The sequence below is a fragment of the Myxine glutinosa genome, chromosome 7, assembly GCF_964187855.1.
Source record: "Myxine glutinosa chromosome 7, kmMyxGlut1.1, whole genome shotgun sequence".
Lineage (NCBI taxonomy): Eukaryota > Metazoa > Chordata > Myxini > Myxiniformes > Myxinidae > Myxine > Myxine glutinosa.
Window position 1 is genome coordinate 88,156,061 of NC_136267.1, and position 21,675 is coordinate 88,177,735.

Genomic DNA, 21,675 nt, shown 5'->3' on the forward strand with positions numbered 1-21,675 from the left:
GTACAGGGTGCCGTGTAATTAATTGAGTACAGTAAACGTAATTAATGGAGTTCAGTAAGAATAATAAAGTGTTTTGAGTGTGGTACAGTGTGCCGTGTAATTAACGGAGTACAGTAAGATTAATTAAGAGTGTTTGCGTGTAGTACATGGTGCCGTGTAATTAATGGAGTACAGTAAGAGTACCGGTAATTAAGAGTGTTTGCGTGTGGTACAGTGTGCCGTGTAATTAATTGCGTACCGGTACAGTAAGGGTGATTGAGGGCGTTTGAGTGCGGTACCGTGTGCCGTGTAATTAATGGAGTACAGTAAGAGTGATTAAGAGTGTTTGCGTGTAGTACAGGGTGCCGTGTAATTAATGGAGTACAGTAAGAGTACCGGTAATTAAGGGTGTTTGAGTGTGGTACAGTGTGCCGTGTAATTAATTGCGTACCGGTACAGTAAGAGTGATTGAGGGTGTTTGAGTGCGGCACAGTGTGCCGTGTAATTAATGGAGTACAGTAAGAGTGATTGAGGGTGTTTGAGTGCGGTACAGAGTGCCGTGTAATTAATGGAGTACAGTAAGAATACCGGTAAGTAAGAGTGTTTGAGTGCGGTACAGTGTGCCGTGTAATTAATGGAGTACAGATACAGTAAGAGCGACTGGGGGTGTTTGTGTGCGGTACAGTGTGCCGTGTAATTAATGGAGTACAGTGAGAGTACCGGTAATTAAGTGTTTGAGTGCGGTACAGTGAGCCGTGTAATGAATGGAGTACAGGTACAGTAAGAGTGATTTGAGGGTGTTTGTGTGCGGTACAGTGTACCGTGTAATTAATGGAGTACCGGTACAGTAAGAGTGATTGAGGGTGTTTGAGTGCGGTACAGTGCACCGTGTAATTAATGGAGTACCGGTACAGTAAGTGATTGAGGGTGTTTGAGTGCGGTACAGTGCACGGTGTAATTAATGGAGTACAGTAAAAGTACTTGTAATTAAGAGTGTTTGCGTGCGGTACAGTGTGACGGGTAATTAATGGAGTAGGCTACCGGTACAGTAAGAGTGATTGAGGATGTTTGAGTGCGGTACAGTGTGCCGTGTAATTAATGGAGTAGAGGAAGAGTAAATTAAGAGGGTTTTGAGACAGATCTCCGTCTTTGGACTCTTTGCTAAACTGAACGCGCCTTGTTTGATTTGAGCGCGAGCCATGGAGCGTGATCACGTGGCTGTTCCTCCCTCTCTGACCACACGTGCTCGTGGGGGCGGGGGCTATTTATAGACAATGACATCAGGAGCATGAGCTCATCGAGAGGGGGAGTTTCGGCGGGGATTCGAAGGGGGCTCAGAAATGCCCTGAGAGCGGGTGGAGATGAAGTGCGCGGCACGGTGGGAATTGGGTAGGAGAGAGGTTCTTTAAAGGGATTTAGTGGAGGAATCCATTCGGATTGGGGAGGCAGAGTGGGAATGGAGAGTGTTGGGAGAGAGGGAGTACAGTTAGAGTACGTCTCTTATTCTCGGTGTAAACGTCCTTTACAACGTCTTATTCTCGGTGTAATTAATGGAGTACAGTAAGAGTGATTAAGAGTCTGAGTTTAGTAGAGTGCCGTGTAATTAATGGAGTACAGTAAGAGTGATTAAGAGTGTTTGAGTGTAGTACAGAGTGCCGAGTAATTAATGGAGTACAGTAAGTGATTAAGAGTGTTTGAGTGTAGTACAGAGTGCCGAGTAATTAATGGAGTACAGTAAGTGATTAAGAGTGTTTGAGTGTAGTACAGAGTGCCGAGTAATTAATGGAGTACAGTAAGAGTTATTAAGAGTGTTTGAGTGTAGTACAGAGTGCCGTGTAATTAATGGAGTACAGTAAGAGTTATTAAGAGTGTTTGAGTGTAGTACAGAGTGCCGTGTAATTAATGGAGTACAGTCAGAGTTATTAAGAGTGTTTGAGTGTAGTACAGAGTGCCGTGTAATTAATGGAGTACAGTCAGAGTTATTAAGAGTGTTTGAGTGTAGTACAGAGTGCCGAGTAATTAATGGAGTACAGTAAGTGATTAAGAGTGTTTGAGTGTAGTACAGAGTGCCGTGTAATTAATGGAGTACAGTCAGAGTTATTAAGAGTGTTTGAGTGTAGTACAGAGTGCCGTGTAATTAATGGAGTACAGTCAGAGTTATTAAGAGTGTTTGAGTGTAGTACAGAGTGCCGAGTAATTAATGGAGTACAGTAAGTGATTAAGAGTGTTTGAGTGTAGTACAGAGTGCCGAGTAATTAATGGAGTACAGTAAGTGATTAAGAGTGTTTGAGTGTAGTACAGAGTGCCGTGTAATTAATGGAGTACAGTAAGTGATTAAGAGTGTTTGAGTGTAGTACAGAGTGCCGAGTAATTAATGGAGTACAGTAAGTGATTAAGAGTGTTTGAGTGTAGTACAGAGTGCCGTGTAATTAATGGAGTACAGTAAGAAGAATTAATCTTACTGTACTCCATTAATTATACCGAGAATAAGAGACGTTTACACCGAGAATAAGAGACGTTTACACCGACAATAAGAGACGTTTACACCGACAATAAGAGACGTTTACACCGACAATAAGACGTTTACACCGACAAGATGTTTACACCGACAATAAGACGTTTACACCGACAATAAGAACGTTTACACCGACAATAAGAACGTTTACACCAATAATAGAGACGTTTACACCGAGGATAGAGACGTTTACACCGAGAATAGAGACGTTTACACCGAGAATAGAGACGTTTACACCGAGAATAGAGACGTTTACACCGAGAATAGAGACGTTTACACCGAGAATAAGAGACGTTTACACCGAGAATAAGAGACGTTTACACCGAGAATAAGAGACGTTTACACCGACAATAAGAGACGTTTACACCGACAATAAGAACGTTTACACCAAGAATAGAGACGTTTACACCGAGGATAGAGACGTTTACACCGAGGATAGAGACGTTTACACCGAGAATAGAGACGTTTACACCGAGAATAGAGACGTTTACACCGAGAATAGAGACGTTTACTCTGAGAATAAGAGACGTTTACACCGACAATAGACGTTTACACCGACAATAAGAGACGTTTACACCGAGAATAAGACACGTTTGCACCGACAATAAGAGACGTTTACACCGACAATAAGACACGTTTGCACCGACAATAAGAGACGTTTACACCGACAATAAGAGACGTTTACACCGACAATAAGAGACGTTTACACCGACAATAAGAAACGTTTACACCGACTACAAGAGACGTTTACACCGAGAATAAGAGACGTTTACACCGAGAATAAGAGACGTTTACACCGATAATAAGAGACGTTTACACCGAGAATAACACGTTTGCACTGAGAATAAGAGACGTTTACACCGAGAATAAGACACGTTTACACCGAGAATAAGAGACGTTTACACTGAGAATAAGACATGTTTCACCGAGAATGAGAACGTTTTAAAGGAGGACCAACTGAGTTGAACACAATCGGGCGGACCTCCTGAACATGGGTCCCAACACTAACAGTAAGTAATACACCACGTGCTTTACCTCTCGTTCGCGGAATTATTTTGCCTCTCTCAAAGCTAGAGCTTGCAGATTACAAATGTGGTCAGGGCCAAGGTGTTGGTGTTGCTAACGCCATGATCCTGTGAGTAAGGCGGAAGTATTGGGTTCGAGTTTGCTCTGAGACGGAGACAGAAAGGCTAGGCTGAAGTTATAAAAAACACTGGTCGGAGGTTTTTGACCTCTGGACGCGGATGACACTCTTTGAAGGCACCTGCATAATACAGGCTGCATACCTGTGCCGGCCCCCGGGCGAGGGTGAGCGGTTCAGCGTCTGCTGCGATATAAATCGAGGGGGACTAAACTTGACGAAACATCCCGTCGTTGATGCAGGTGGTCATGGTGACCGGAAACAAACGCTTACCTTGTGGAATGACCTGACAGCGTTCAATGCTCTCACTGATTGGATCCCTATGGTGATGCCCTTGGGGCATGCCGTACCTGCACGCACCTGCGCGATCCTCTCCCATCGATCTCCGAGCACGGCCTCGGCCCCCGGTACTTAAAGTCATTATATGTCCCTTTGCAGAGCTTTTGATGCACCCATGACCTTGAGACCTTTTTTGTTTTTATACATGGCCTAAGGCTCGTAATAGGGCTGACACACACACACACACACACACACACACACACACACACACACACACACACACACACACACACACACACACACACACACACACACACACACACACGTTGTGACCTGGCCCCGTTTCCCGTGGGCGGGTTACGCCGTGTGAGCAATCAGAAGTGACCGAGCGAAGTTACCATCCAAATGCTGACGCCATTTTACACCTCCCACTCTTCAACACACAGTATGCCAATTCAGAAATGCAATGCAAATTCAAAACAGTGGAATAAATGCAAATCCTTTACTCAGAATCAAGAAAAACAAGCGTTACGCCTCGGTCCCCCGTCGGGGAAGTGATGTGAGTTGACAAAGTGGAAGACGCAGAAATCATGCGATGATATGATATTTCACTCACAAGGTTCAGACATACAAGGAGGTGGCCATCTTGGATTTTGACGTGGCGACCCAATTTTCAATAGCGTTCTTCCTTATGCCTAGATACACCCACACACCAGATTAGAAGTTGGTACTTCGCTTATTTTTCAAGATATTCCGCTCAAGGTTCAGACATACATGGCGGCGGCCATCTTGGATTTTGACGTGGCGACCCAATTTTCAATAGCGTTCTTCCTTGTGCCTAGATACACCCACACACCAGATTAGAAGTTGGTACTTCGCTTATTAGTCCCCTACCGGTGTACACCAGAGGGGACTATAGGTTTGCACGCCGTCCCTCCGTCCGTCAGTCCGTCAGTCCGTCCGTCAGTCCGTCCGTCCGTCACGCAAAGAACAGTTGTCCGGACTTTTTTTCTAAACGCTTAATACTAATGATTTCAAACTTGGCACATGGTTTCCTCATGATAAGTTACAGATCAAGTTCGAACTTCACGACGTTTCGATCATTTTTGACAAAGTTATGGCACTTTGAACTTTGGGAATTCTGATAATGCTGATGATCCTTAACTCTGCCATTTTAAGTTTTAATTTCCTTTAAAAAAGATTTTCTCTGCAATAATTGGACCGATTGAGATAAAATTTTCACCGTAGGGGGGACTCTGTCTGTAGAATATTTTAATGGTAATTATGACGTCACTGGTCACGTGGTTCGGCCGCCATATTGTTTTTCGTGAAAACATGAAACCCCTTTTTCTCTGCAATGGCTGAACAGATCGAGGCCAAACTTTGCAGGCAGAATTGCATACCAATGTCGAACAAAAAAGTCAGCGAGCATGACGTCATGCGTCACATGGTTTCAGAGTTATGACGTTTTTACGCATGAACCTTTAAAACCGAGCTCCTCCCTCATTTTTGATCCAATCGAGGGGAAACTTCACAGATCTGTTCAGCACTAAAATGTCCTTTTGGAATTTGCGATAGGGCACGTGGTTTGGCAGATATCGTTAATTAAACGAAAATATTTTTTAAAATGGATATCTCTTGTTTATTCTCGAGTTCTCCTCAAGCCGCACTGCGGTCCTCAGCCTCGACTCGCGAACATCAACAGCGCGACACAGCATGCGCTTTCGGGAGGGGCGGAGCCAAGCCGAACAACATATATATATATATACACATCGATCATTGATCGTGAACCGGAAAATATAATAAATTACTGATGGTTTCAGAGTTATGACCTTTTTAAGCATGAACCTTTAAAACCGAGCCCCTCCCTCATTTTTGATCCAATCGAGGGGAAACTTCACAAATCTGTTCCTCATGTCAGTCTACTAAAATGTCCTTTTGGAATTTGCGATAGGGAACGTGGTTTGGCAGATATCGTTAATTAAACGAAAATATTTTTAAAAAATGGATATCTCGAATCGCTAGTCTCTCAGAATGTGCGTTGGTCATTATATAATTCACACAGTGCAATACGTGCAGGCTGCTCCACGGAGCGACCTTGCGGGCTTATCAACGAGGCGAGGCGTGACACACGTGTCTCAGCACACCTCAGATCAAGTTTTAAAACCAGCATCAACCATGCATAAATTTGGATATTCGATCATTTTTGACAAAGTTATGGCACTTTGAACTTTGGTAGGGGACATGTATTGCAGCACAATACTCAGAATGCTTGTTTTTCAAGATATTCAGCTCACAAGGTTCAGACGTACATGGCGGCGGCCATCTTAGATTTTTACGTGGCGACCCAATTTTCAATAGGGTTCTTCCTTATGCCGAGATACACCCACACACCAGATTAGAAGTTGGTACTTCGCTTATTAGTCCCCTACCGGTGTACAGCGAAGGGGACTATAGGTTTGCACTCCGTCTCTCGGTCCGTCAGTCCGTCAGTCCGTCACGCAAAGAACAGTTTTCCGGACTTTTTTTCTAAACGCTTAACGTGAAAGATTTCAAACTTGGCACATGGTTTCCTCATGATAAGTTAGAGGTCAAGTTCGAACTTCACGACGTTTCGATCATTTTTGACAAAGTTATGCACTTTGAACTTTGGGAATTCTGATAATTCTGATGATCCTTAACTCAGTGCCATTTTAAGTTTTAATTTCCTTTAAAAAAGATTTTCTCTGCAATAATTGGACCGATTGAGATCAAATTTTCACCATAGGAGGGACTCGGTCTGGAGAATATTTTAATGGGAATTATGACGTCACAGGTCACGTGGTTCGGGCGCCATATTGTTTTTCGTGAAAACACAAAAACCCCTTTTTCTCCAACAGATCGAGGCCAAACTTTGCAGGCAGGATCGCATACCCATGACGAACAAAAAAGTCAACGAGCATGACGTCATGCATCACATGGTTTCAGAGTTATGACGTTTTCAAGCATGAACCTTTAAAACCGAGCTCCTCCCTCATTTTTGATCCAATCGAGGGGAAACTTCACAGATCTGTTGAGCATGTCAGTCTACTAAAATGTCCTTTTGGAATTTGCGATAGGGCACGTGGTTTGGCAGATATCGTTAATTAAACGAAAATATTTTTAAAAATGGATATCTCTTGTTTATTCGAGAGTTCTCCTCAAGCCGCACCGCGCGCCCTCAGCCTCGTCTCGCGAACGTCAACAGCACGACACAGCGCGCGCTTTCGGGAGGGGCAGAGCCAAGCCAAACAACATATATATGCACATCGATGATTGATCGTGAACCGGAAAATATAATAAATTACTGATATTTAGCGACTCAAAAGGTTCTTTATCAAAAACGTATTTTCTCGTGCTTCTGCTGACCTGTCTGCAAGGTGTATAAATCGAAGTCCCGAGTGCGAATCACAGGTGAGCCCGTCCTGAGGTAATTAGCGATTGGGAACGATTCGGAACCTGTGGATAAATAACCCTTGGTAATTTCCTCAAGAGTTTTCCGGACGACAGACTGCCGGTAGGGGACATCTATTGCAGCGCAATACTCAGAATGCTTGTTTTTCCAAGATATTTCGCTCACAAGGTTCAGACATATATATGGTGGCGGCCATTTTGGATTTTGACGTGGCGACCCAATTTTCAATAGCGTTCTTCCTTGTGCCTAGATACACCAACACACCAGATTAGAAGTTGGTACTTCGCTTATTTTGCAAGATATTCAGCTCACAAAGTTCAGACATACATGGCGGCGGCCATCTTGGATTTTGACGTGGCGACCCAATTTTCAATAGGATTCTTCCTTATGCCTAGATACACCCACACACCAGATTAGAAGTTGGTACTTCGCTTATTAGTCCCCTACCGGTGTACACCGGAGGGGACTATAGGTTTGCACGCCGTCCCTCCGTCCGTCAGTCCATCAGTCCGTCAGTCCGTCAGTCCGTCAGTCTGTCAGTCTGTCAGTCCGTCAGTCCGTCAGTCCGTCAGTCCGTCAGTCAAAGAACAGTTTTCCGGACTTTATTTCTAAACGCTTAATGCAAATGATTTCAAACTTGGTACATGGTTTCCTCATGATAAGTTACAGATCAAGTTCGAACTTCACGACGTTTCGATCATTTTTGACAAAGTTATGGCACTTTGAACTTTGGGAATTCTGATAATGCTGATGATCCTTAACTCTGCCATTTTAAGTTTTAATTTCCTTTAAAAAAGATTTTCTCTGCAATAATTGGACCGATTGAGATAAAATTTTCACCGTAGGGGGGACTCTGTCTGTAGAATATTTTAATGGTAATTATGACGTCACTGGTCACGTGGTTCGGCCGCCATATTGTTTTTCGTGAAAACATGAAACCCCTTTTTCTCTGCAATGGCTGAACAGATCGAGGCCAAACTTTGCAGGCAGAATTGCATACCAATGTCGAACAAAAAAGTCAGCGAGCATGACGTCATGCGTCACATGGTTTCAGAGTTATGACGTTTTTACGCATGAACCTTTAAAACCGAGCTCCTCCCTCATTTTTGATCCAATCGAGGGGAAACTTCACAGATCTGTTCAGCACTAAAATGTCCTTTTGGAATTTGCGATAGGGCACGTGGTTTGGCAGATATCGTTAATTAAACGAAAATATTTTTTAAAATGGATATCTCTTGTTTATTCTCGAGTTCTCCTCAAGCCGCACTGCGGTCCTCAGCCTCGACTCGCGAACATCAACAGCGCGACACAGCATGCGCTTTCGGGAGGGGCGGAGCCAAGCCGAACAACATATATATATATATACACATCGATCATTGATCGTGAACCGGAAAATATAATAAATTACTGATGGTTTCAGAGTTATGACCTTTTTAAGCATGAACCTTTAAAACCGAGCCCCTCCCTCATTTTTGATCCAATCGAGGGGAAACTTCACAAATCTGTTCCTCATGTCAGTCTACTAAAATGTCCTTTTGGAATTTGCGATAGGGAACGTGGTTTGGCAGATATCGTTAATTAAACGAAAATATTTTTAAAAAATGGATATCTCGAATCGCTAGTCTCTCAGAATGTGCGTTGGTCATTATATAATTCACACAGTGCAATACGTGCAGGCTGCTCCACGGAGCGACCTTGCGGGCTTATCAACGAGGCGAGGCGTGACACACGTGTCTCAGCACACCTCAGATCAAGTTTTAAAACCAGCATCAACCATGCATAAATTTGGATATTCGATCATTTTTGACAAAGTTATGGCACTTTGAACTTTGGTAGGGGACATGTATTGCAGCACAATACTCAGAATGCTTGTTTTTCAAGATATTCAGCTCACAAGGTTCAGACGTACATGGCGGCGGCCATCTTAGATTTTTACGTGGCGACCCAATTTTCAATAGGGTTCTTCCTTATGCCGAGATACACCCACACACCAGATTAGAAGTTGGTACTTCGCTTATTAGTCCCCTACCGGTGTACAGCGAAGGGGACTATAGGTTTGCACTCCGTCTCTCGGTCCGTCAGTCCGTCAGTCCGTCACGCAAAGAACAGTTTTCCGGACTTTTTTTCTAAACGCTTAACGTGAAAGATTTCAAACTTGGCACATGGTTTCCTCATGATAAGTTAGAGGTCAAGTTCGAACTTCACGACGTTTCGATCATTTTTGACAAAGTTATGCACTTTGAACTTTGGGAATTCTGATAATTCTGATGATCCTTAACTCAGTGCCATTTTAAGTTTTAATTTCCTTTAAAAAAGATTTTCTCTGCAATAATTGGACCGATTGAGATCAAATTTTCACCATAGGAGGGACTCGGTCTGGAGAATATTTTAATGGGAATTATGACGTCACAGGTCACGTGGTTCGGGCGCCATATTGTTTTTCGTGAAAACACAAAAACCCCTTTTTCTCCAACAGATCGAGGCCAAACTTTGCAGGCAGGATCGCATACCCATGACGAACAAAAAAGTCAACGAGCATGACGTCATGCATCACATGGTTTCAGAGTTATGACGTTTTCAAGCATGAACCTTTAAAACCGAGCTCCTCCCTCATTTTTGATCCAATCGAGGGGAAACTTCACAGATCTGTTGAGCATGTCAGTCTACTAAAATGTCCTTTTGGAATTTGCGATAGGGCACGTGGTTTGGCAGATATCGTTAATTAAACGAAAATATTTTTAAAAATGGATATCTCTTGTTTATTCGAGAGTTCTCCTCAAGCCGCACCGCGCGCCCTCAGCCTCGTCTCGCGAACGTCAACAGCACGACACAGCGCGCGCTTTCGGGAGGGGCAGAGCCAAGCCAAACAACATATATATGCACATCGATGATTGATCGTGAACCGGAAAATATAATAAATTACTGATATTTAGCGACTCAAAAGGTTCTTTATCAAAAACGTATTTTCTCGTGCTTCTGCTGACCTGTCTGCAAGGTGTATAAATCGAAGTCCCGAGTGCGAATCACAGGTGAGCCCGTCCTGAGGTAATTAGCGATTGGGAACGATTCGGAACCTGTGGATAAATAACCCTTGGTAATTTCCTCAAGAGTTTTCCGGACGACAGACTGCCGGTAGGGGACATCTATTGCAGCGCAATACTCAGAATGCTTGTTTTTCCAAGATATTTCGCTCACAAGGTTCAGACATATATATGGTGGCGGCCATTTTGGATTTTGACGTGGCGACCCAATTTTCAATAGCGTTCTTCCTTGTGCCTAGATACACCAACACACCAGATTAGAAGTTGGTACTTCGCTTATTTTGCAAGATATTCAGCTCACAAAGTTCAGACATACATGGCGGCGGCCATCTTGGATTTTGACGTGGCGACCCAATTTTCAATAGGATTCTTCCTTATGCCTAGATACACCCACACACCAGATTAGAAGTTGGTACTTCGCTTATTAGTCCCCTACCGGTGTACACCGGAGGGGACTATAGGTTTGCACGCCGTCCCTCCGTCCGTCAGTCCATCAGTCCGTCAGTCCGTCAGTCCGTCAGTCTGTCAGTCTGTCAGTCCGTCAGTCCGTCAGTCCGTCAGTCCGTCAGTCAAAGAACAGTTTTCCGGACTTTATTTCTAAACGCTTAATGCAAATGATTTCAAACTTGGTACATGGTTTCCTCATGATACGTTACAGGTCAAGTTCGAACTTCACGACGTTTCGATCATTTTTGACAAAGTTATGGCACTTTGAACTTTGGGAATTCTGATAATTCTGATGATCCTTAACTCAGTGCCATTTTAAGTTTTAATTTCCTTTAAAAAAGATTTTCTCTGCTATGATTGGACCGATTGAGATCAAATTTTCACCTAATGAGGGACTCGGTCTGTGGAATATTTTAATGGTAATTATGACGTCACAGGTTACGTGGTTCGGCCGCCATATTGTTTTTCGTGAAAACACGAAAACCCCTTTTTCTCTGAAACGGCTGAACAGATCGAGGCCAAACTTTGCAGGCAGAATCGCATACCCATGACGAACAAAAAAGTCAGCGAGCATGACGTCATGCGTCACATGGTTTCAGAGTTATGACGTTTTTAAGCATGCTCTTTCACGAGCCTCGATTCAGTATACAAAAAAAAAAAAAAAAAGAACCTTTAAAACCGAGCTCCTCCCTCATTTTTGATCCAATCGAAGGGAAGCTTCACAGATCTGTTCAGCACTAAAATGTCCTTTTGGAATTTGCGATAGGGCAAGTGGTTTGGCAGATATCGTTAATTAAACGAAAATATTTTTAAAAAATGGATATCTCTTGTTTATTCTCGAGTTCTCCTCAAGCCGCACTGCGGTCCTCAGCCTCGACTCGCGAACATCAACAGCGCGACACAGCGTGCGCTTTTGGGAGGGGCGGAGCCAAGCCGAACAACATATATATACACATCGATCATTGATCGTGAACCGGAAAATATAATAAATTACTGATGGTTTCAGAGTTATGACGTTTTTAAGCATGAACCTTTAAAACCGAGCCCCTCCCTCATTTTTGATCCAATCGAGGGGCAACTTCACAAATCTGTTCCTCTTGTCAGTCTACTAAAATGTCCTTTTGGAATTTGCGATAGGGCACGTGGTTTGGCAGATATCGTTAATTAAACGAAAATATTTTAAAAATGGATATCTCTTGAATCGCTAGTACCTCAGACCGTGAGTTGGTAATAATTTATATGATTCACACAGTGCAATACGTGCAGGCCGCTCCACGGAGCGACCTTGGGGGCTTATCAACGAGGCGAGGCGTGACACACGTGTCTCAGCATACCTCAGATCAAGTTTGAAAACCAGCATCAACCATGCATAAATTTGCATATTCGATCATTTTTGACAAAGTTATGGCACTTTGAACTTTGGTAGGGGACATGTATTGCAGCGCAATACTCAGAATGCTCGTTTTTCAAGATATTCTGCTCACAAGGTTCAGACATACGTACATGGCATGAGACATACATGGCGGCGGCCATCTTGGATTTTGACGTGGGTTGCACCCACACACCAAATTCAAATGCAGTTCTTCGCTTACGCATGCATGCACGCCCGCACGGATGGACGGACGGACGGACACACACACACACACACGGACGGAGGGGAAAACCATAGTCCCCCTTTCGCTCCGCGGTGCGACGGGGGACAAAAACACAGAGTACAACACCAAGGAAAAGATAAATCATAAGGAAAAGAAATCCCACTGATATGCAAAGATCAAGTAATTAAAGGACAGACAGGCACCAAGACAAAACAGACAAGACAATTAAACGACCCACCTGTTATCCCTAGCTAATCCCAAAGGGGAGGGAGGAGGAAGCAAAATAACAAAGAGTAATATTCGCCATAATATAAAGAAAACAAGCATTCTGAGTATTGCGCTGCAATACATGTCCCTTACCGGCAGTCTGTCGTCTGGAAAACTGTTGAGTAATTACCAAAGTTCAAAGTGCCATAACTTTGTCAAAAATGATCGAAACGTCGTGAAGTTCGAACTTGATCTGTAACTTATCATGAGGAAACCATGTACCAAGTTTGAAATCATTAGCATTAAGAGTTTATTTTAAAAAGTCCAGAAAACTGTTCTTTGCATGATGGACTGACAGACGGACAGACTGACAGACGGAGGGACGGAGTGCAAACCTATAGTGCCCTCCAGTGTACACTGGTAGGGGACTAATAATGGGTAAACTAGAACCGGAAGAGGAGGAGGAGGGAAATTCAGGCCTGTTTCAAGTGACGTTCCGACTTCCTCGCCCCAGACACGTGTCCTGAGGATGGCGCCTCCCCTCCACTCTTTCTCAGTGGGTGTCCTCAAACTCCATGAACGACTTGCCCAGAGCAGTCTCTGCAAAACCATGAAGCCACACGTTGCCTCTGGTCGGCTCAGACGAAACTTGATGAGGAGCAAATGCTTCTGCTCCCTCTCTCACTTTTCCTCACAATCACACATGCACTTTGAAAATCCTCCTCCACCCCAATCTCTCTGGCACCGACTGTGCCTCCAACAGGCAGCCCTCAGAGAGATTAATCAAAGCCTCAAAAAGCTCATGCAGGCCGATTTTCTCATAAAAACCTGGGCCGCGCATCCTGCGTTCGTTTCTCACTTTTTTCCAATTTCCATCGACCCAATGCACTCTTCTTCCTCCTCTTCTTTCTTTTTTCCCAGAGGTTCTTTCTCTATTCAATTATGTAGAGCTCCGGTGGGAGGGAGAAGGTCGATAAGGAAGATCTTTGTTTTTGTTTTTTTTAACAAAAGAATAAAAATTAAGTCGAAAGGGAAGGAAGAAAGAAAAGCGCAAATCTGGTTTCACAGCCGGCCCGGAATTTCACGTAATATACACCCCAACGATCACAGCTTCTTGTCATTGCAAGCCCAGCCCCACGAGTGTAACACAATCACACACACACACACACACACACACACACACACACACACACACACACACACACACACACACACACGCACACACGCACACACACAACACACACAACACACACACATGGACATACTGACGAGACAAACACTTAACACAGCCACTGAGCTTGGAGGAAATGGCATCACGAACGTCACTTCCGGGATACTTGGGTACCAGCGACGTCATAACAATGGCGCCGCTTTTCTTACTGTACTCAGCGGGGCATTTCCTCAAGAGGAATTTCCTCCTTCCCATAGATGCCAACCGAAGGGGGATTTCCATGCTCTACCTTTTCAATCAAGGACGCAGCACGTACCTCTCTCTAAGAAGGTTCAGTCGGGTGGTCTCTGTTTTCAGATCTCGACACGTCAGAGTGCAATGTCTCAACTTGAACGTGTTCGAAACCCTAAAGGTAGGTTTCATTGAGTGAGGTTGGGTATATATATTTTTTATTGTTAACGCCCTATATGTTATCATAGTGATCGATTTAGTGTTAATCGTCATCCATGAATCATCACACATTACCTCTGAACTACAGTATAATAGGGGCACAATCCCTCATTAGGATCGTCATATTAGGGCAAAACACCCACATCTTGTATTGGGAGTAATTCGTGATGTTGGCTAAATGGTCCACGATGCAAGGAATGCAACCACCATTAGGGTCCATTAGCTATTGCAACGACACACTCGGTGAAAATCATTCAAACGGTTTATTATACATTTTATGGACATTCGCCATAATTCGTTAATCATGAAACAACAATGAAGCTTCATCCGACAAGCATAATATGATCTGCTCATCTGTTGAGACTTAACATGGCAGGTTTATCATGGTCTTTGTCGATTTATTGAGTTGATTTATCGATTTATCTTTATCGATTTATCTTTATCGATTTATCTCTATCGATTTATTTTTATCGATTTATCCTTATCAATTTATCTTTATCGATTTATTGAGTTGATTTATCGATTTATTTTTATCGATTTATCCTTATCAATTTATCTTTATCGATTTATTGAGTTGATTTATCGATTTATCTTTATCGATTTATTGAGTTGATTTATCGATTATCTTTATCGATTTATCTTTATCGATTTATCTTTATCGATTTATTGAGTTGATTTATCCATTTCTATTTGTCGATTTATTGAGTTGATTTATCGATTTATCTTTATCCATTTATCTTTATCCATTTATCTTCTTCGATTTATCTTTATCGATTTATTGAGTTGATTTATAGATTTATCTTCATCAATTTATTGAGTTGATTTATCGATTTATCTTTATCCATTTATCTTTATCCATTTATCTTCTTCGATTTATCTTTATCGATTTATTGAGTTGATTTATAGATTTATCTTCATCAATTTATTGAGTTGATTTATCGATTTATCTTTATCCATTTATCTGTTGAGGCAACAGAAATCAATTTATTGAGTTGTTCTGATTATATGATAACTATTATGATGTCATATACATATATAAAACTGCTGCCCCAGATGGACCCTTCCCACCCTCCCCCCACCAATAGAAGGAAACAGCTGTCTCGACCCTTTGTTCTGTTCCTATTGCGTTACAACCTTCATTGTTGTGTCTTAGTTCGTGTTCTTTACAAACTGCCTTGGCTCAGTGATCGGTCCACTCGAGGGTTTCATCCATCTTCCGATATCTTGATAGTCCCTCGTGTAACGCACCATGTCATCACGAAACCGCAAAGCCCGCCATGGCAATACCTATTGGATTGACAAGGTGCACACGTCCATGCGGTCTCTATTATATCCCAGGATCAGGCGGTTCCAAACGTGCACTCGAAGTGCAAGTGATCCGGATTTGCACTCAGAATGGACATGGTGTGACCGTGTGGAGCGGTTATCCGGCACTTGGACCAGGTAGAGTTACGTTAACAGGTGTTTCCAGCACCGCATGGTTTACACGGTTACGCTACAGGAAGTGCACTGGAGGAGACTTGGAACATTATTCCGTTTGTGTGGAATATGCAAAATATTAGCAGATGCAGCTTAACATAAGGAAATGTAACGCGCAGCCTGCAGAGGAAGAATAAGAGTGATGAAAAGACGAATTACATGATGCAAGGGACAGTCTTGGAGTGTGTCACATAGGAGAAGGGTCTGGGGGAACCATGTAGTGATATATAGAGGGGGGAGTAGTGCATGCAGACACCAAGCAGGTAATATATATATATATATATATATATATATATATATATATATGTATATATATATATGTATATGTATATATGTATATATATATATATGTATATGTATATATATATATATATATATATATATATATATATATATATATATATATATATATAATATCTATCTGTGCAGCGTCTGCCCTGTCTTGTGTTGTGTTGTCTTGTCACTGAACTACTTTCTCAAACTTTTGTGAAATCGTACCAAACTTCTGGTATGCACATATCTCTCCCGTCGGTATGTCTTAAGGGTTTTTTAAAGAAAAAATTTCCATTTGGGGGGGGGGGCAAAAAATGAAATTATAAAATGTGATATCACGTATATTAGAAATACATTTGTGCAAAATAATTGTTTGAATTATGATTGGTTTAAACCATGACAAAACGGCAACTCGGGTGCAGTCATTTATCTATATATCTACACATCTGGGCAGTGTCTGTGTTGTCAATTAACGACTCCCTCAAACTTTTGTTTCCGTGGTTGTGAAGTGTTGTTAATAACGTTGTGGTGGTTTTGAATCACGTGGTGGTGAGGTATTTTGAATTATGTGGTGGTGAGGTGTTTTTAAATGACGTGGTGGTGAGGTGTTTTTAAATCACATGGTGGTGAGGTGTTTTGAATTAGGTGGTGGTGAGGTATTTATAATTACGTGGTGGTGAGGTGTTTTGAATTAGTTGGTGATGAGGTGTTTTGAATTACGTGGTGGTGTGTTTTGAATTCGTTGGTGATGAGGTGTTTTGAATTACGTGGTGGTGTGTTTTGAATTCGTTGGTGATGAGGTGTTTTGAATTACGTGGTGGTGTGTTTTGAATTAGTTGGTGATGAGGTGTTTTGAATTACGTGGTGGTGTGTTTTGAATTAGTTGGTGATGAGGTGTTTTTAAATGATGTGGTGGTGAGGTGTTTTTAATTTCATGGCTGTGAGGTGTTTTTAATTTCATGGCTGTGAGGTGTTTTTATTACGTGTTTTATGGCTGTGAGGTGTTTTTAATTTCATGGCTGTGAGGTGTTTTTATTACGTGTTTTATGGCTGTGAGGTGTTTTTAATTTCATGGCTGTGAGGTGTTTTTATTACGTGTTTTATGGCTGTGAGGTGTTTTTATTACATGTTTTATGGCTGTGAGGTGTTTTTAATTTTATGGCTGTGAGGTGTTTTTATTACGTGTTTTATGGCTGTGAGGTGTTTTTAATTTCATGGCTGTGAGGTGTTTTTATTACGTGTTTTATGGCTGTGAGGTGTTTTTATTACATGTTTTATGGCTGTGAGGTGTTTTTATTACGTGTTTTATGGCTGTGAGGTGTTTTTATTACGTGTTTTATGGCTGTGAGGTGTTTTTATTACGTGTTTTATGGCTGTGAGGTGTTTTTATTACGTGTTTTATGGCTGTGAGGTGTTTTTAAATGATGTGGTGGTGAGGTGTTTTCAATTTTGTGGCTGAGGTGTTTTTATTACGTGTTTTATGGCTGTGAGGTGTTTTTATTACGTGTTTTATGGCTGTGAGGTGTTTTTAAATGATGTGGTGGTGAGGTGTTTTCAATTTTGTGGCTGAGGTGTTTTTATTACGTGTTTTATGGCTGTGAGGTGTTTTTATTACGTGTTTTATGGCTGTGAGGTGTTTTTAAATGATGTGGTGGTGAGGTGTTTTCAATTTTGTGGCTGAGGTGTTTTTATTACGTGTTTTATGGCTGTGAGGTGTTTTTATTGCATGTTTTATGGCTGTGAGGTGTTTTTATTACGTGTTTTATGGCTGTGAGGTGTTTTTATTGCATGTTTTATGGCTGTGAGGTGTTTTTAAATGATGTGGTGGTGAGGTGTTTTCAATTTTGTGGCTGAGGTGTTTTTATTACGTGTTTTATGGCTGTGAGGTGTTTTTATTGCATGTTTTATGGCTGTGAGGTGTTTTTATTACGTGTTTTATGGCTGTGAGGTGTTTTTATTGCATGTTTTATGGCTGTGAGGTGTTTTTATTACGTGTTTTATGGCTGTGAGGTGTTTTTACTTTCTTGGTGGTGGGGTGTTTTTATTACGTGTTTTATGGCTGTGAGGTGTTTTTATTGCATGTTTTATGGCTGTGAGGTGTTTTTATTACGTGTTTTATGGCTGTGAGGTGTTTTTACTTTCTTGGTGGTGGGGTGTTTTTATTACGTGTTTTATGGCTGTGAGGTGTTTTTAAATGATGTGGTGGTGAGGTGTTTTCAATTTTGTGGCTGTGAGGTGTTTTTATTGCATGTTTTATGGCTGTGAGGTGTTTTCAATTTTGTGGCTGTGAGGAGTTTATTTTACGTGTTTTATGGTTGTGAGGTGTTTTTATTACGTGTTTTATGGGTGTAAGGTGTTTTTATTTTCGTGGTGGTGAGGTGTTTTTATTCCGTGTTTTATGGCTGTGAGGTGTTTTTATTACGTGTTTTATGGCTGTGAGGTGTTTTTAATTTCGCAGTGGTGAGGTGTTTTTATTCCGTGTTTTATGGCTGTGAGGTGTTTTTATTACGTGTTTTATGGCTGTGAGGTGTTTTTATTACGTGTTTTATGGCTGTGAGGTGTTTTTATTACGTGTTTTATGGGTGTAAGGGTTTTTTATTTTCGTGGTGGTGAGGTGTTTTTATTCCGTGTTTTATGGCTGTGAGGTGTTTTTATTACGTGTTTTATGGCTGTGAGGTGTTTTTAATTTCGCAGTGGTGAGGTGTTTTTATTACGTGTTTTATGGCTGTGAGGTGTTTTTAATTTCGCAGTGGTGAGGTGTTTTCAATTATGTGGTGGTGAGGTGTTTTGAATTACGTGGTGGTGAGGTGTAATCGTCCCAAACTTCCAATCTGCACCTACCCCTCCCTATGTAGGTGCTGAGGGGTTCTTTCTTGAAAAAAAAAACATTCAACATAAATCTTCAACATAAATTGCCTATAAAAATGTAATATCACAAACACAACAAATACATTTGTGCAAAATAATTGTTTGTATTATGATTGGTGCAAATCATGACAACACAGCAACTCAGGTACAGTCATTATCCTCAGCTAAAACAAGCCCGTTCCTCAGCAACGCCGCTTGGGGAGGCGAGCATCACTAGTGTATATAGATATAGATATAGATATAGATATATATATATTAGCTTGGCTCGGCTCGCTGCGCTCGCCTCACCACGCGTCGTTACTGAGGAACGGACTTATTCAAAGAGTAAAGCGTGCTTTTGGAAGTTCAACGCATGTAATGGGTGGCAAAGAGTGATCAACATACTTGTCCCAAATTTTTTTTTTTGCCAAGTAATACCAACACCAACATACTTGAAAAATCTTTGATTTCGAATGAAAATATAGAAATATAGAGTTTAAGGCAGAATAAGGAAATGACGTAAGGGTTTCCATCCAAGTGCCATTCGCTGATTCTCCATTTGCAATTTCGCCATTGACTGGATATAGAAACATTCAGACTGGGTACGTTTTTTACCCAAGTCCTTCACGAACCTGCTGTCAATGCCCAACGTTCGACTGAAGGTGACACAGGAATGTGGAATTTATTGGTTCATGGTTTGCCATTCGACGTTTTTTACCCAACTCATTCACGAACTGGTTGTCCATTCCTGAAGTAAAAAAATGTAATACTTACATTGTATGTCTTCTCGATTTGCATGGAGAAGTCAAAAATTTTGACCTTTTGTGTGTATATATATATATATATGTATCACCATCCATGGTGATGTCGGTACCTGTTTCACTGTTCTCTTCTCCCACCTCCGACCCCACAGTAAAATTTTGCGAATAAACTGATATGTACTGGAATAATGTGCAAATATATTTTGTTTTTGTTTGAACAACGTCTGGTATCTGTTACCTTAAATGCAAGTATATATGGTATATACAAAATGTATGCAAAATATAATATATGCTAACTGCTAACTGGTATCCCCACCCAGGACATACTATCTTCTTCAACTAAAGGATCAAAAAAGCCCGGCTTCGCCGTTATTAGACTATCGGTCTTGTTCTCAGAGTCAGAGATGTCTGAACGCATCTTCATCAAGCTTTCAGAGGTTCATCAGTGAGTGTCCTTGAGTGTTTTAGGCAGAAAAACGTTTTTTCAGATTTTAAAAAATCGCTCTATAGTGCCTGAGTCTTTGTAGCCATATGAAAGATAATATTAAATTATCCCCGATGTGTGTGTGTGTGTGTGTGTGTGTGTGTGTGTGTGTGTGTGTGTGTGTGTGTGTGTGTGTGTGTGTGTGTGTGTGTGTGTTTGAGACATCACTCAAGTTTCACGTGAGTTTCACATTCTGGATCACGTGATCTGGCACAAGACACCAGCACACGGAGCCTTTCCCCAGACCGATTTGCTCTCCAGCCCTCTTATCCACTCATCAAGCCATTTCATGCCCGTTGTAGAAACCTTGCCCGGAGCCTCTTCCGAACTTCATCATATTTCACGATGAGGCAGAGAATCGCCTTTTATTGTCTAGTGTCTGTTTGTGATTCTTTTACTCCCTAAACCGCCCCCCTCAAACCTCCAACTGCCACCCCCACCCTCCCAGATTCTCGAAGAGCACCTTGGAACCAATTTTACGCAGGACTTGCTGACGTCGGACTGCATACATTTAATCATTGCACAATATCGTTTCTTCACCATTTTGAAGTGAAGCCTCTGTTCCTGATCCGTATTGTGATCTCGCTGTTCCACGATCCTTTACTTTGAGAGTCAAGGATCGTGGAAGATATCAAAAGGTCGATTGAGAGTGAGTGAAATAAGTTAACTGAGAGTGACAATGCAGTGGGGTGCATTGAGTGAGAGTGGGGTGGTGGACTGATAGTGAGAGTGAGGTGGTGGACTAAGAGTGAGAGTGAGGTGGTGGACTGAGAGTGAGGTGGTGGACTGAGAGTGAGGTGGTGGACTGAGAGTGAGGTGGTGGACTGAGAGTGAGGTGGTGGACTGAGAGTGAGAGTGAAGTGGTGGACTAAGAGTGAGAGTGAACTGGTGAACTGAGAGTGAGAGTGAGAGTGAGGTGGTGGACTGATAGTGGGAGTGAGGTGGTGGACTGATAGTGAGAGTGAGGTGGTGAACTGAGGTGGTGGACAGAGTGAGAGTGAAGTGGTGAACTGAGAGTAAGAGTGAAGTGGTGGACTGAGAGTGAGAGTGAAGTGGTGGACTGAGAGTGAGAGTGAAGTGGTGGACTGAGAGTGAGAGTGAGAGTGAAGTGGTGGACTGAGAGTGAGAGTGAGGTGGTAGACTGAGAGTGAGAGTGAGAGTGAGTTGGTGGACTGAGAGTGAGAGTGAGGTGGTGGACTGAGAGTGAGAGTGAAAGCGAAGTAGTGGACTGGGAATGAGAGTGAAAGCGAAGTAGTGGACTGGGAATGAGAGTGAAAGCGAAGTAGTGGACTGGGAATAAGAGTGAAAGCGAAGTGGTGGACTGGGAATAAGAGTGAAAGCGAAGTGGTGGACTGGGAATGAGGGTGAAAGCGAAGTGGTGGACTGGGAATGAGGGTGAAAGCGAAGTGGTGGACTGGGAATGAGAGTGAAAGCGAAGTGGTGGACTGGGAATGAGGGTGAAAGCGAAGTGGTGGACTGGGAATAAGAGTGAAAGCAAAGTGGTGGACTGGGAATGAGGGTGAAAGCGAAGTGGTGGACTGGGAATGAGAGTGAAAGCGAAGTGGTGGACTGG

The 21,675-nt window shown here is 42.3% G+C and overlaps 1 protein-coding gene across 5 annotated transcripts in view; it reads left to right on the top strand.

Moving 5' to 3' along the window:
* Positions 1–1,876: 1,876 nt before the first annotated feature.
* Positions 1,877–21,675, top strand: part of LOC137431393 (cyclic AMP-responsive element-binding protein 5) — a 219,280-nt gene continuing 199,481 nt past the window's right edge. For 2 of the 5 annotated variants that reach the window (XM_068122675.2, XM_068122677.2), the window contains exons 1-3: positions 1,877–3,504; positions 3,878–4,042; positions 14,066–14,220. In XM_068122675.2, the coding sequence (XP_067978776.2) occupies positions 3,486–3,504; positions 3,878–4,042; positions 14,066–14,220 (339 nt within the window). In that variant the 5' untranslated portion in view covers positions 1,877–3,485. The remainder of the gene's footprint in view (positions 3,505–3,877; positions 4,043–14,065; positions 14,221–21,675) is intronic. The other 3 variants (XM_068122678.2, XM_068122679.2, XM_078781978.1) reach the window with 3 other exon arrangements.